Source organism: Pseudopodoces humilis, chromosome 1 (assembly GCF_049639895.1).
Source record: "Pseudopodoces humilis isolate 2021_Gansu_Grassland_sample_001 chromosome 1, ASM4963989v1, whole genome shotgun sequence".
Classification (NCBI taxonomy): Eukaryota; Metazoa; Chordata; class Aves; order Passeriformes; family Paridae; genus Pseudopodoces; species Pseudopodoces humilis.
In genome coordinates this window covers 32,062,226-32,076,978 of record NC_142200.1, presented here as the reverse complement: position 1 = coordinate 32,076,978, position 14,753 = coordinate 32,062,226, and the positions used below count along the sequence as shown (strand labels likewise).

The 14,753-nt window shown below is 41.8% G+C and overlaps 1 protein-coding gene across 8 annotated transcripts in view; it reads right to left on the bottom strand.

The window, feature by feature from the left end:
• EYA1 (EYA transcriptional coactivator and phosphatase 1) overlaps nucleotides 1-14,071 on the bottom strand; it is a 157,112-nt gene extending 143,041 nt beyond the window's left edge. For all 8 annotated transcript variants that reach the window (XM_014257268.2, XM_014257285.2, XM_014257273.2 and 5 more), the window contains exons 1-2: nucleotides 13,962-14,071; nucleotides 1,889-1,996 (exon numbers count right to left, since the gene is read on the bottom strand). In XM_014257268.2, coding sequence (XP_014112743.1) covers nucleotides 1,889-1,921 — 33 coding nt within the window. In that variant the 5' untranslated portion in view covers nucleotides 1,922-1,996; nucleotides 13,962-14,071. The remainder of the gene's footprint in view (nucleotides 1-1,888; nucleotides 1,997-13,961) is intronic.
• Between the last annotated feature and the right edge of the window lie 682 nt (nucleotides 14,072-14,753).

Genomic DNA, 14,753 nt, shown 5'->3' with positions numbered 1-14,753 from the left:
TCTATGCACACACATAGAACAAAATAAACAAAATGTTCATACCATCATCATTCTTTTCACTGAGACTCTTTTGCCTCCTGAGTACTGCTTTTAGGAAATCTCTGTTGGTCAACTGGCTGTTGCAAATGCAGCAGACTGTCAAATTATAAATGTGAGACCTAACTGAAGGGTCTGATTCCAGGGTTTAATAACCCCATTTTAAACCTCTTCAATGACACTGCAATCAGAAGAGTCACACCCTACCCTGTGTCATGTACCTTTGGGTGCTTCAGTCCTCATTTTCAGAAGCCTGAGTGCTGGTCAGTGCAGTGGGTCTATTCAGCAGTTACTGGTTTAGATTTTGATAATCCTGATAGCATCAACAACTACCACACACTTGGGTAATGTGAAGGGAAACTCTGAGCAGATGAAGTGTTTTACAGGCCCTCTGGACTAAGTGGTGAAAAGAAGGAATGGAATGAATAACCCCAACAGGAGTGCTGGTGGTGCCAAAGCATGAACAAATATTTCCCTTAATACTCCCGTTATGCTAAGCGACAGTTACATTTGTCATTACATACAGCTCAGCACACAATTACCCAGCCCAAAACCCTCCACAGCACACGAAGCCCAGGCTACCCCAGGCACACAGAGGGGAAGTATCACAGTGTAAGCCACAGAAAACCCTGACAGCATCAGTGAAAGGCTTTTCATGCATGGAGGAAAGGCTGACTCCAAACAGAACGAGGAGCTTGGGTGGTGCTGAAAGCTCTGGCACTGCGACTGCAAACAGGGCCATCCCTGTTTAGTGGCTGCTGGTAACCATGGCCACCCTTTCCCTGAGAGTTAACTGGTCCTGTCCACACATGGCGGCAGCAGCGATGGATAAATATCCAAATACACATAGAGACAAGACTGGAACAAATGAACATTGGAAAATAACCAAAGCCATATTGCTTCAGACAGCAAAAATTACACTACACATGAAGTGCAACAAAAACACGCAACACAAAAGGCTTATTATTAAGGCGCTCGGTTTTTTCTACCCTGTTGCTGCATGAAATGGAAGCATCAGGGAAACTGGATATAGAAACATAAAATACAAAAGGGAGAGTGAGAGGGAATAGAGTACTGTCAAATGTAGAAAATAAACACATCAGAAAAAATGCAGGCAACAAATCTAATTAAATTTACTAAATAGCTTTTGGACTTATTTTCCAAATGGTAAAAATAAGGTAATCTCAATATTTCTGTAGTTCAGTAATTGCACAGATTCTGTTAAACAATTACAAATAAAAACATATATGCAACATTTTGAATTTCACTGAGTGCCAATAATGTCACTAATTAAGCTAACAAATCCAAAATACACAACTAATCATTTGACCTTGCATGAAACATTCTTAATCACGACCGATAGTTTGCAAAATTTCTTATTATTATGACTCTACAAACAGGCATTTGCAACAAACAACAATCCTACTACATTTTTTTTGCCTCTGTTCTTAAGACTGCTGCTAGGAGTTGCACTCACTTCTCCCAGAAGCAGGATTTGCATAATTCACAGAGGCAAAGAGAAACAACTTCAAAAAATGGGATGAAAACTCTCTAACAGATAAAAATGTTAACAACATAAACACAGCAGGCCAAATATTTCTTAGAGAAACAACAACCATTATTTTGTAATATGAATCACTGAAGACAAATATTTTTAAACCTATACTTAATTTTCTGTAGCTTTAGCATAAGCCTCCATCTCTCAGTTAATTTCATCATTCCCTGACTCTTCCAATGACTAAAAGTGAATGTCACTCTCTAAGACTTTCATTCACTTGGTTGCCACAAAAATAATTGCCAGTTTAAAAGCCGCAACTTTTTTTTTCTCAGGACTGACAAGTTGTTTACTTACAGACTTCCCATTTATTCCCTCGGGGTCTTCCATTGAAGATTTCTCCTTCCAAATTATATACGGACTATTAGTTACAGGGAGGTTCAGACAGTCCTAGTGCACACACACCTGTGGAAAAGACAGCACCACATCGTCGGATTAATTTGTTGGCATGAAACTAGGAGCTGATCTTCACTTCTGCAACTTTCCAGCAACTAACAAGTATTCACAAGTTGGGAGCAGTTGTCTTTGAAGAATTGAATCAGTCTTGAAAATAAATACATAGCTGAGCTGTTTATTGCAAATCCATGCAAGCCAAAAGCAGGCAGCGAGAGCCCCGTTGTGCTCACTGTCTGCAGAAGAATAAAAGGCAGCCAGGAACTCTTCTACCGTCCCTATTTCTGTGCCAACAACACATCTCTTCTTCTTTTTCTTTCTCTTTTTTTTTCCCTTTAGGAAGCTCAGCCTTCCCCTGATATCTATCAATGTCAATCGTACTTTAATGCTAAGAGGAAATAATAACAAAGCAATATGATTGTAGACTTAGCCAGGATCAAAAAGAAAATCCACAAAGTTTTCAAACGTTGCCCTCAAGCTAAGGATATTTTTATACTAAATCTCTTCAAGTTTACATTTGGTCACAGTCCTAGGCCCCATAAATTATAAATATGGGATACTTTGTGTTCTCCCACCTTCAGAAAGGATGTTCTTTGATGTTTAAAGTAACAGTAAAGTACTGACATGAAGCAATAAAGGCTTACCCTCCCAAACAGATATCAACCCAAAATATGATTTCCCTCCTTCTTTAGAATAAAAATATGTAAACCTCTTAAAATTTAGAATAATTCATTGCCATAATTTAAACAAACATGGCTACAATCCTCATTAGAAAAACTGGCACTTTTTTCTAAATACATGGGGAAAATGCTATCAATAAAGAATAAAAATGAAAATCAGATTTTTTAAAGTATACGCACATACACACACACACACGTTATATACACACAAATGTGAATAGCACTTTTCTCTTCTGTGACTGTTGAAGATATGGTCTGAAGATATTCAGTTTGTCCTAAAACCACTCTGCATATGAAACACATATAATTTAGGATCAGGACCCAAAATCATATCTTTCTACTTGGATAAGACTCTAGCAAGAAAGTAAAAAAATCCCTTCAAACCCAGTTTTTTGAACACTACTCATTGCACACATTTGGCTACTTCTATAAAATCTAAGCATTAAGAAAGTGTTAACAGGTCCACTCCACACCCTAAGGAAGATGCTAATATGAACCATGCTTCTGCAATGCATCCACTCCCTTCTTTCTGGTTTACAATTGAGAGATCAAATCCAGTCCTGCTCTTGCTGAGAACAATGGCCAATCTGCAATATTTCTCTGAAATCAGGGTTTGGTGTTTATATTTGTTCTGACACCAGATTATAGGTTAGAAAATTATTTATGGCTTTAAAAAGTAACAATTAAAGTTTGGGTGGGGAAGGACAAGAATTTTTTCTAGCTTAAAAAAAGGAGAGAACAGCCCTCTAACAATGCCCCACTCCTAAGCAATGACTGACATCTGTTTCAAAAACTCTTTTATTGCAAAATTCAATGAATGGAAAAACCACACTAACTGAAAGTCTGCCACTTCAGCAAGGGAATAAAATGGAGCCTTTTCTAATGGAAAAATATTCAAAAGTCAATTGATGTAATGCTGGTATGGATGACCTGATGGATTTTCAGATCAGCAGTGCTCTCTTTACTAATGGAAAGGAAACTTTACCAAGACTGGTAATTTTCTATTGAAGCCCAGAAGGAAAAAGCATACATGTTTTAGTGTATAATATAGTTCAGCTGTAATTAGGTGACCTAACTTGCAGGAGCTGCTGTGGCAAATATCTTCTCTCTCTGGGAAAGATTCCTATAACACACCAGTGTTAAAAGAGCCTACTCTTGTATTTTCTGCTCTGACATAAGCTGCCCTTCATGCCATTGCAAAAGAGGTTTACAAAAAGCTCCTATATATATATATATACACCCACCCACACTGCTAGGGGCAAAGACTTGTCTTGCTCAGAAGACACCAGAGACCTCTGGCAGCAGAATCTAGCCACAGTAACATGAGGGCTTAGATGCTAATACAGAACAGCTGATCCACAATATAATTAAGTAATTTTAATTTTGAAAAATTCAACTTTTAAACAAGAGCAACTTAGTTATCCTGATTCTAATTGTCATCTTAGTTTATTTTTAACTTTTAGTAAAGCTTTGCAAAAGCTAATTAAATTCCCTTGAGTTGTTAATGTATCAAAAAAATATATCCAAATTACACAGAGTATCTATTACGGAGAAGCTGTTATATGCAAACTGTGCCATCGAATATGAGTAGGACAAAAACTCAATTTATTGAAAAAGACAAGATCGAAATTGAAGGGAAGTCCTGAAAGCACGTATCCCCTTTTATTTTTCTCTACTTTTTTCGGAAGTCATTTGCTTGGTAAAATATTATTACTGTTAAATACACAACAGTATTAAGAGTCCCACCAGCTAAAGAAGTACTATTGTACCAGGCATGATGACCAGCAGTCTTCTTTCCAAACAGCTACTACCATTTAAAAGGGAATAATAATAACAAAAAAAAAACAACCCACAGAGAAGCACAGAAGGTGATTTATGGGGGATTTTTATTCCCTCCTTTCTGAAACGTTAGCCAACTCCGTGCAATTTCCGCCACACACATGGACCTCAACACGCGCCGTTGCCGCCAGGCACAGGGTGGCTGCCAGCCCCTCCCAGTCACCCTGCAGAGGTGGCAGGAGCTTTAACAAGCTCCTTGTCGTGGATGGAACTGCTGTCCCCCTGTCCCCATCCACCTGAAAACCAGGCAAAAGCCAGCGGCAGGTCACCCGGGAAGCAGATGTTAAACACAGTCGCTGAGGAATGATCCCTTGGCGCTGGAAGGCGCCACTGGAGGCTGACCACGTGCAGAGAGAGTGCCCAATGCAAGGCTGACCAAACAGTAGCTGGCCATGGCTGACCCCTGGCACCTAGACACCTACAAGGAACCTACAAGGAACCTGATTCCTTATGCTTGCCGAGCTGTCCTTCATAAAAGCTCTGCACTTCCCATGCAAGACCTCCACTGCCACTAATGCACATCTTGGAGCTGTCCCAGGGCTGCTGTAAAACACCTTCAGCTGCACTGAGCCCCTAAGGACACTCACAGTGATCAGAAACAGCACTAACACAACAATACCTTGGGCTACCTTAGCCCTTCCATCACCAAGGAGAAGGAATTAAACTTTTTATCCTGTTCCCGTGCTACCAGCAAAATCAATCCTGTCTTAAAACCTCCTGGCTGATTATGCCATTGCAAAGTCCCCAAGATAAAGTCATTTTTAGTGCCATCAGTGGTTTCCACTTTGCTCTTATTTTCTTATGCTTTCTCAGGAACTGAAGGGATTTTTCTACTACCACTTTGAAAAAATTGTATCCCCCCAAGCTATACGCATTGGTTAGGAGTAAAAGAACCCAAAAAGTCACACGTGCTTTACCTTTTGGTAGAGAAAATAAAAATAGAGGTTATGAGGCTGGGTGAAATGGCTTATTTTACCCTGTAGATGATAGCATGTGGTATTTTACAGTTAATGGGAGGGAACTCAATGGTTTTGATTTTAGGTGCTGTATTTGGTAAATTTCCTTTTTAGCACTTTCCAAAGACTCACTACATTCACTCCAATCCCAGGTAGGTCTCTTGTACCCCACCCCCGCTTCCTTTTAAGGTGTTAAATTTGGCAGATAACCTGGGTAGCATTTAGAAAACAATTATTTCCAAATGCTGGGAAAGAAACTTGCCAAGTGTAACAGCTGAAAACCAAAAAGAAAGAGAAAAAAAAAAAAAAACGAGGAAGAGAATAAAATTAAATGAAAGAGGGAAAGGTATTTTTAAAAATGAAATTTAGTAGGGACCTTTCAGCAGATTTATAAACAATTAACTCCAGGGCTGTGACTGAAGACCACCTCTGATTCAGCCTGGAACGCCTGCAGATGCAATACAGCATCCTGCCTTCCAGTGAGCCTCAGGGACTCCAGCAAAACAGAGAGGTGCCCAGATGTGTGGGACCTACCGTGCACATCTGCTGGAGGCATCCCACACCAACTGCAGTGCTGACACTGACCAGACACAGACTCTGGGGGTGTGCAAACCCCCAGACAGTTCTGTGGGCATGCAGCATGTAGGTAACACACTGAAAAACACCACAAGAGGTAGGTCACTATTTCTGCACCCCAATAAACATCCATGTTCACCTCAACAAATCTTTTTTTCCACCACCATCAAGCAGAAATGCACGGAGTGTCAGGACTTGTGGCTGAAGTAAACCTGTGGGAGAGGGGGCTGAAAGTTTTCCATTTTATTGGTAAGTTTTCCTTTATATAACATAGAACAAGCACTCTGGTGTCCTAGACAGGCATGTTTAAAACCCATGGCACTTACTGTCAAGTCTAGGCCTAGCAATAAAGCAGTCTCATTCTTTAGAAGAAAATAATAGAAATTAAATATCAAGTTGTTTTTGGGGATTTTTTTTTTGTTTGTTTTTTGGGTTTTTTTTCTATCTAGGTAATCACTTTTAACTTTAAAATAAAGATTAAAACAATGGTATTTCCCTAATATTTTTAATTTCACAGAGAAGTTAAGTTTCTGGTAATGAAACATGAGGTCTCATCTGCCTACATAGGAATCTTACTGGGCATTGGACCAGTATAACCAAGGAGACTCATGAGCAAAAGGATGCAAGAAAAAAGGTAGAAATGAAGCACCATGAACACAAAAAGTACATCACAGGCAAATTATATCAGTAACAGTCTGGGAAATACATCTGTGCTACTTTCTGAATTCTGGATTACACTTTTAAGATTTCTATCACACTGTAAGCCTAAGTAAGTCTTAAAGGAACTCCTCAATAGATTTTGTGGTCCATTTCTCCCATATACCATTAAATCTAACATGAAAAAGATGTCGAGAACACAAGGGCCACAATACTGGTTGAGACCAACAATCCTGGTGCTGTCTCCAGCAACAGCCATAACTGGACACAGAAGAGCAAGAACAGAACAAGCATATGCCATTTTCATGGCATTTTCCCAGTTTCCTGCTATTTCAGATCAGGGGTCTCCTGAGACAGATGGAGTTCATCTGTCCAGGAATCCTCAGTACAGCTCTCTCAGGTACTTGTCTATTCTCCACCTCAAGGCTATGTAAATTTTTTTTATTTTTTTTTTTCCTAGCAGTTCTGAACATCCATTTTGGGGGGAATTACTGAGAATTGAACAAATTTTCTTGGAATTATTTTAGATGCCAAGACCCCCTTTCTTAAAGGTGAGGGTCAACCTGGTGCCCATCACCTTCCATGTACAATTACAACTATTTCAACAGAGGTTTAACAGTTCACATTTATCTCTGCAGAATTTAAGTTGTCATTTTATTGCCTAGTAACTTGTCTCATAAGGTCCTTGAACAGCTCTTCACTTTGCTCCCCTTGCTATTCACCTCAAGTGGAAGTAAGCTAGAAAAATGATTCTGCCTGATTAGCACACTTATTGAGACATTTGTAGAAAGTGGACTGAGAATAACAGAAAACTCCTATCTGAAGAAACAAACCAAAGCAAAAGATGTTGCCATGCTTTTATGGGAATCTCCTGGTTGCTAATTTCAGCAAACTCAGAAGAGCTCTCTGGTCTCCCAGTGCTGGAAGAGATGGTCAAATACAAAGTAAACTCTCCTGAGGTGGAGAAAGAAGCTTGACAATGTCATGTTCAAAAGTTAGGAGGGCAATGATGTAAGACTGAAGAACAGGAAAAAATGAAGTAAATATTTTGCCATTGCTTTTACATGATTTAAATCTAAAATATAACTATTACAAAAACTGTCCTGATGAAGTCTTTGAGTTGCTTCCCGGATCCAATGGTCAGGAACGGTTTTAAACAGGAATTAGGACCTGGTTTCAGGTATGAAACCTGGTGCGTGCAGTGGACAGATTTCTAAGTTCAATCTCCCTCACACAAACACCTAACAGGGTGCCTCAGTCAGGAAGCTCCACAAAAGGCAAAAGTGGGAGACATATACATATAAAAATTTAAAGCAATAATATTGTTTTAAAAGCAGAGCTCTCCAAACATAGCAAAAGATCATATTTTTCATTGAATACTAAATGCACACAAAAGTCAGGCCGTAGAACAATGTTAAAGTTATAGTGGTTACTTGCTTGCCAGAATTTCTTTTCTAAATTACCTACAAAATTAATAGTACATTTAAACTACCCAGTGGGATCAACTTTATTTGTATCTGAAATGTAGATTGAAACTGTTCAGCAGAAAAACATACTTACAGTTTAGGACAGGAAGTAAAGAATATTCTTAAGGTGAAAACATAAAAATTCTGCTTTTAAAAATTAATAACATTTTACAAAGTGAACTTTGCCTCGAATAAGGATTAAACAGCTTTCCTCTTAACATTCCATAGGATTTTCATCATCAAAAAGTTAGAATTTCCCTGGTTTTATTTATGTATCATTAACAAAGAATGAAACCAGAACGCAACAGCCAATTCCTTTGTCATCGTGTCTTTGAGCAACAAATCTGTTTTCTGCTTTCTATGTGTCAAACACACTACAAAAGGTGAGGGGGATGAACAGATTAACACTATTAGGTTATGTGTCATGGTGGATAAAGAATATGAAATACGTACAAGAAAAATGTCGAGCTACGAATCAAAACATGCAACTGGAATCCTTACCCAGCTCAGGAAAGAAGCGCAAGATACTTTACAAACAAAGCTTTCTTTCAACCCGTGTGGTTCTGTACAATGTTTCTAATGAGTAGTAATTATATGTGCTTTAAGAAGCCTTTCTACACCTATTATAAATTTAGATTAAAGGTAGAGCATTACTTATTATTTTACATGTGCTTTTAAAGTAGTTTGTAAAATATATGCAGTCTATAAAAGTTTGTGGTCTAACAACAAGCAACTGTACTGCTTCTGCATAACTCAGTGCAAACAGGTAAAAGTTTGCTAGTTATAATTAATACAGGTCACATGCAGAGGTTTTAAGGTTTACACAGAACAATTAAAGTAATTTTCCTCTAGGTGAAATGTCTTAGTTTTATAATTTTTTAAAGTTTTATTTATTTTTTTAAATAAATCAGATAAATTTGAGTCTGAAATTCTAACAAACTTCAACGTTCAACCAGGAAACTCAGAGACCAAAGTCTTGGCATCTCCTGCTGAGGGGGACCCAAGCGCTGGGTCAGGGCTAGCTGAGGTCCCACGCTCTGTGAGAACCACCCAGCTGCCTCTGGACTCACCCTGCCCTTGGGAGCAGTGTAGCTGTCCTTGTGTGCCACAGAGCCATGTCTCTGGTGTCCCCATGTGAGTGCCACTTGCAGATCTCACAATGGATCAACCACCAGCTCAATGTGCATAGCAGTGACCTTCCTCACACCGCCATCAGCAAGGCTAAGGATGCTGCTCGCTTCTTTACAATAAGAAAACTTCCCTGTCTCTTGAGGTCAACCAAAATTTTCACTGGTAAGTCACAACAGTCACACACCACAAGAAGCATCTTGCTTTCAATCTTTATCTATCAGTATATATATATATATATATTCTATCAGTATCTACAAATACTTCTGCTTTCTCTGTCTGCAGTAGAGGTACCTACTTGAATTTTGAGGTGAGTTTCACTAGCAGATGCAAGTAGTCTATTTTCTTCATTTGGACTCATTTCTGAGAATGGGAACTCTTTCAACCTCTGTTAAGTCCAAATGAAAGAGCATGAATGGTCCTAATACTGAGAAAACCAGAAGGCTGTACCACTGAGCTGTCAAATTTGTCAGTGTGAGATCCAATGGGATATTTAAAGGCACCACATCAGCCAAAGCATCTACAGCCATTTACACTTGTTTGTCTGTTCATTTATAGTGCAAGCACCCTTGTGAATTACTGTAAAGACTCAGCTGCACCTTTATCCACCTAAATACCCTTGGAAACTTGGCCCATAGTGACCAGAAATACCCACAATTCGATAACTAAAAACCGATTTTAAAGCAGAAGTGATAGTGTTTTTTCCTAACAATGATGCCAACTTTCCTTCACCTTTGTGTTCTACATCCTCAAGCTCTTGCCTCTCAGGAGTAATCCCAGGGAAGGCACTGCCCAGCTCCCTTTGGGGCCATCCCTGCCATCAGTGGGTTAAAGAAGGAGACACTGGTTGGGACCTCTCTCTCTTACCTAGCCAGCAGTCACTCCTTATGAAATTAAACCCCACCAAGAATCTGTTGAAAAATTTGGACAATTAGCATTGGAATATTACAGGGGAGGAGAAGAAAATTATCGTAGGAGTATTTAGAGGGCTCGCAGTTCCTTGGAAAACAATGGTAAAGCACATTTTTTTAATGCTGTTCTGTTCAACTTTGTCATATCTTTTGCTTGACAGATGACATCCTTCTCATCTGATTTCTTCCAAACTATGTTTTCATGAAAATTAATTCAGTTACTCATCATTATTAACATAATAAAAACTGAAAACTTAAGGACTTGGAACCTTGATAAATAGGTTTTGCTTACACAACTTCACAAAGATGCATTATGTGTTTTTTGTCAGTAAAAAATGCACCTAGTCAAACAACAATATTTAGTTTCAGTTCTCCATGTCTCCAAACTGTATCTACCAATGAGAATGAGCTTAATATACATTTATGAAAAAAACCAAAACACGCAGGACTGAAACACGGTAGAAATTAAGTCATTAAATCAGTCTGTCCTCTAGCAACAGCCACACTTCTTAAGTATTTGCTCATCCTTATAGTCTTGCAAACTTTCTCACCATCACAGCTCAAGATGAAACTTTAATTATTAAATATTACTGGCTATAGCAATATACTAAGTGGTTAAAGCACTACAGACAATGGTTACTACCTGTAGAACATGATTTGTACAACTATTATAAAAATAGTTTCATTTATCAAATAATGTTATAGATAAGTTTTTATAAATAATATTTCATAACAAAGGAAAAAGCAAAGAATGAACTACACCATCATTTTTGACATAATATTTCACTTTCTTTTGAGAACAGTATAACCTAAAACATAAAAAAAAGAAAATTTTATTTACACAACACCATGTAATTCCCATCAATATTCAGATGATAAAGAGCTCAAGCTATTAAACTGAGTAATTAAAATTCAAAAATTTCAGGAATAAGGCCAATTGCCTAAAGTAGCAGTAGGTGTGACTTGCTATGGAAACAGCATGGGAAGGACAGAGAAACAACTTCGAGTTGGAAAAGCTTTTAAAAGCATACGAAGTACCCAGCTGTGGCCTCCTTGATTTTAAGGACTTTACACACAATTTCCGTTCTTATAAATATAAAGGGCTTACTCCTAGCTCACTTCATTATAAGGGGAGCTGCAGAAATGCAGACCCACCTCCCTGGGTGGGAGCTCAGCTCCGTGATTTTCCCCCAAGAACTGCCCCTCTGCGTGTCACTGCCAGGCAGCCACAGCTCACTGTCATCACCATCAAATCCAGACAAATTTTTCTTGGTCCAACCATTAGAGTCCTTTCATGGTAGTTTGACCCATATCACAGAACTCAATGGTAAATTCATATTTTACTTCCTAGGTCCATGCAGTAGGATTAGTACTATCAGACAGAGTAAGAAGATATTCTGTGTCACAAAGGGAAAAAGGAAAAAAAAAAAAAAAAAAAAAGCATTAACAGTGTCCAGACATTTGAGAAATCATTATCTTATGATGTTTGGTATATCAGATTTTACAGTCAAAGATAAAGAGAGTAAAAATGAGAGAAAGGAAAAAAACTCAAGCTTCTTAACTCAATTTAAATTCTTAATTTTGTATCACTCTCCCTCTCTCTAAATCTAGAAGAAAGGTTATTTTGAGCAATAATATTTTTAGATTCTATAATTAAGCAATTGAATGAGAGAAACAAAGAAAATAACGTAAAATTCTCAAAATACACAGGATGCAAGAGGGCCCCAGTTTCTAGTTACTGGGAGAAGCTGTTCAAATTACCTTTGAAGATTTTACAGTTCTCCTGCCAGAGTCCATCCTTCACTTTGCCCATAGCAACAAATTTTGCAGTACAAGGAGGACAGAGCCACAAACAAAAATAAAGAGTTTTTTCCTCCTTTCTCTTCCTACCCTGTTTGTGATTCAGTTCACATGAGAAGATGTAGCTAATGAAGAAAATTAGGAATGAAACATCAAGCTTGGAATGGATAACACTAGTTATTGGTGCTATTGGTAACAATTGGTTATGGTCACATAAGGAACCAGTGACTAAGTTTCTACTTAGATTATACTTTTATTGATGCTATTACGATTTCTAAAATTTTGAGGACTGGTGACTCATTCAGAAAGAGTAATCCATACATTTTAAAAGGTTGTGGAGAACATGCATGTGTTTTGTTTTATATCACACTTAAATCTACAGTAGAACAAGTTGTGTACAAGCTAGAACAAAGGTTTGGGAGGAATGTATCCAGACTAGCCTTCAGAAGATGTGCCAGATACCTCCATGAGCTGCAGTCCTCAATTAGGGACATTTAAATACATATTGCCCTTCTGTCTCTTAACTTTCTGCTGCAGCTGGACTACCTGCTCCGTGACTACTCCGTTATCCTACAACTACCCTCATTACGGTTCATGCTTACACAGCTTTTGGCAGAGAATGAACAGCTCTAATCTGGAAATTGTTTCATAGGGACTTTCCACACACCACTCTTTTTAAAGAACTTCTGACAGCACTGAATGACCATTTTCTCTTCTTATAACCATATTTTAAAGTATTATGGAAAGTGTGAGTCTTCAAACGTAGCAACTGTTTGGTGCTGCTGTTCATACTGCATTTTGCTGGAGCATACGTAGCAATTACAGAGTGTTGCTACTAAAAGTCGCTGGGAACGACTCTTTGCCATTCAAACAACACTATGTTTCTACGAGTCTGAAAGGGGAAAAAAAAAAGGGGGGAGCGAAAGGAGAAGCCTACTGTTATATTTTCACAATTGAAGAAAACTTTGACCTTTTATTTTGTGATAGAAAAACTGCCAATTTAAGTATAGTTTTAAAGAACAGAGTATTTCCTGCAAAAAATAATCTTCATCTCCAGGATGAACAACAGAGCCCAAAACCATTTCATAAGCAGCCATATCCATCCATCTCTATGAAGGTTTTAGGTGACGGCAGGAGAAATAAGAACCCCAGCAAGCGAGCTGAGGAAGGATACACCTGTGGGTGCACTCCCTCCCTGCAGCCCATGCTCAGCACTCTCCTCCCCAGCTGCTGGGATGCGCGGAGCGGAGAGGGAACAGCGCAGGAGCATCCCTCCGTGCCCCGACCCGCTGGAGGCAGGCAGACAGCGGACTCCCGGCGGGGACACCACGGGTGCGGGGACACCATCGGTGCGGGGACACCACGGGTGCGGGGACACCATCGGTGCGGGGACACCATCGGTGCGGGGTCGCGGTCGGCCGGGTCGCAGTCGGTGTCCCGGCACGGATCGCTTTTCCCCGTCCGTCGGAGGAGGAGCTGCGCGCTCCTCGCTCCCCGACACTTGCCGTGCTCACAGCCGGCAGCCCCGGGGAGCGGGGCGAAGGAGGACACGCTCACACCACGGCGAAGTGTCCACAGACTGACCCCCTGACACAGAACACGCGTTCGGCGCTGCCGACACGCCGCAGCGCCGGGCGGCCCGGGCCGGCCCCGGGGCTCCCGCGGCGCCGGGCGGGGCGCGCTCCGCCGCCCCGTCCCCTCCCACGCCGGGGCACCCGGGCCTCGCCCCTCCCTCCCTTCCCTCCTTCCCTCCCTTCCCTCCTTCCCTCCCTCCCTCCCGCCGCCAGCCCCGCACCGCTGCGCGCCCGCGCAACCCCCGGGGCTGAGCCGGCACCTCCCGCCCGGCCCCACGTGTCCGGCACCCCCCGGCTGCCCGGGCTCGGCCCGGCTCGGCTCGGCTCGGCTCGGCTCGGCTCGGCTCGGCTCGGCTCGGCTCGGCTCGGCTCGGCTCGGTGCGCACTTACTCCGCGGGGCCTCCGGGGCGGCGGCGCGGGCCCGGCGGCTCCCCAGGAGCGGCGCCCGGCGGTAAGTTTCGAGGAGCGCGGAGCCGCGCTTGGCGGGGAGGGGTTTCGGGGAGGCGGCGGCGAGGAAACTTCCCTGGAGCGGCTCGACCGCCTCCTCCGCCTCCTCTCGCTGCCGCCGCCGCCTCGCCCGGCGGCAGCACCGCGCCTGCCCGGCCGCGCCGCCCGCTGCCGCAGCTCTCGGCCCGCCGTCACACACGAGAGCGCCGCTGGCCGCCCCCAATTCCCGCCCCACCAACACGCGCTTTTTAAATTGACATTTTCCTTTTTTTTTTTTTTATTTTCTTTTATTTCTGAGAATTAAGATGTTCTTAGCGAGGGAAGGATGGGCTCTGAGGAATGCCGGCTGCCTGCAGCGCTGCCGGGAGGTAAAGGACGGCTGCAGCTTACACACCCCGAGCCCAGCTGTCTTGGCAGCGCCGGGGCCGCAGGCTGGGCAGTCGGAAAGGCACCGGCAGCATCGCCCGGCCCCAGGGGCTTGTCTGACACCGCTCCTCACCATTGTGGGTGAGTGCCATCGCTGAAGGCACAGAATGAGTCAAGGCGTCAAGGTCTGCATGGGAATGCTGCACTGGGAGAAGCTGTGCTAGGCATGTGGCACCTGACCCCGCGGACTTCGGGTCATCCCTAAAATCCGCGCTTGTACACATCCACCCCTCCTCATTACCCATGAAGAGAGAAAGCGTGGGTCAGATTCCATATGCATTACGCTTCAGGTACACAGTTACTGCAGAA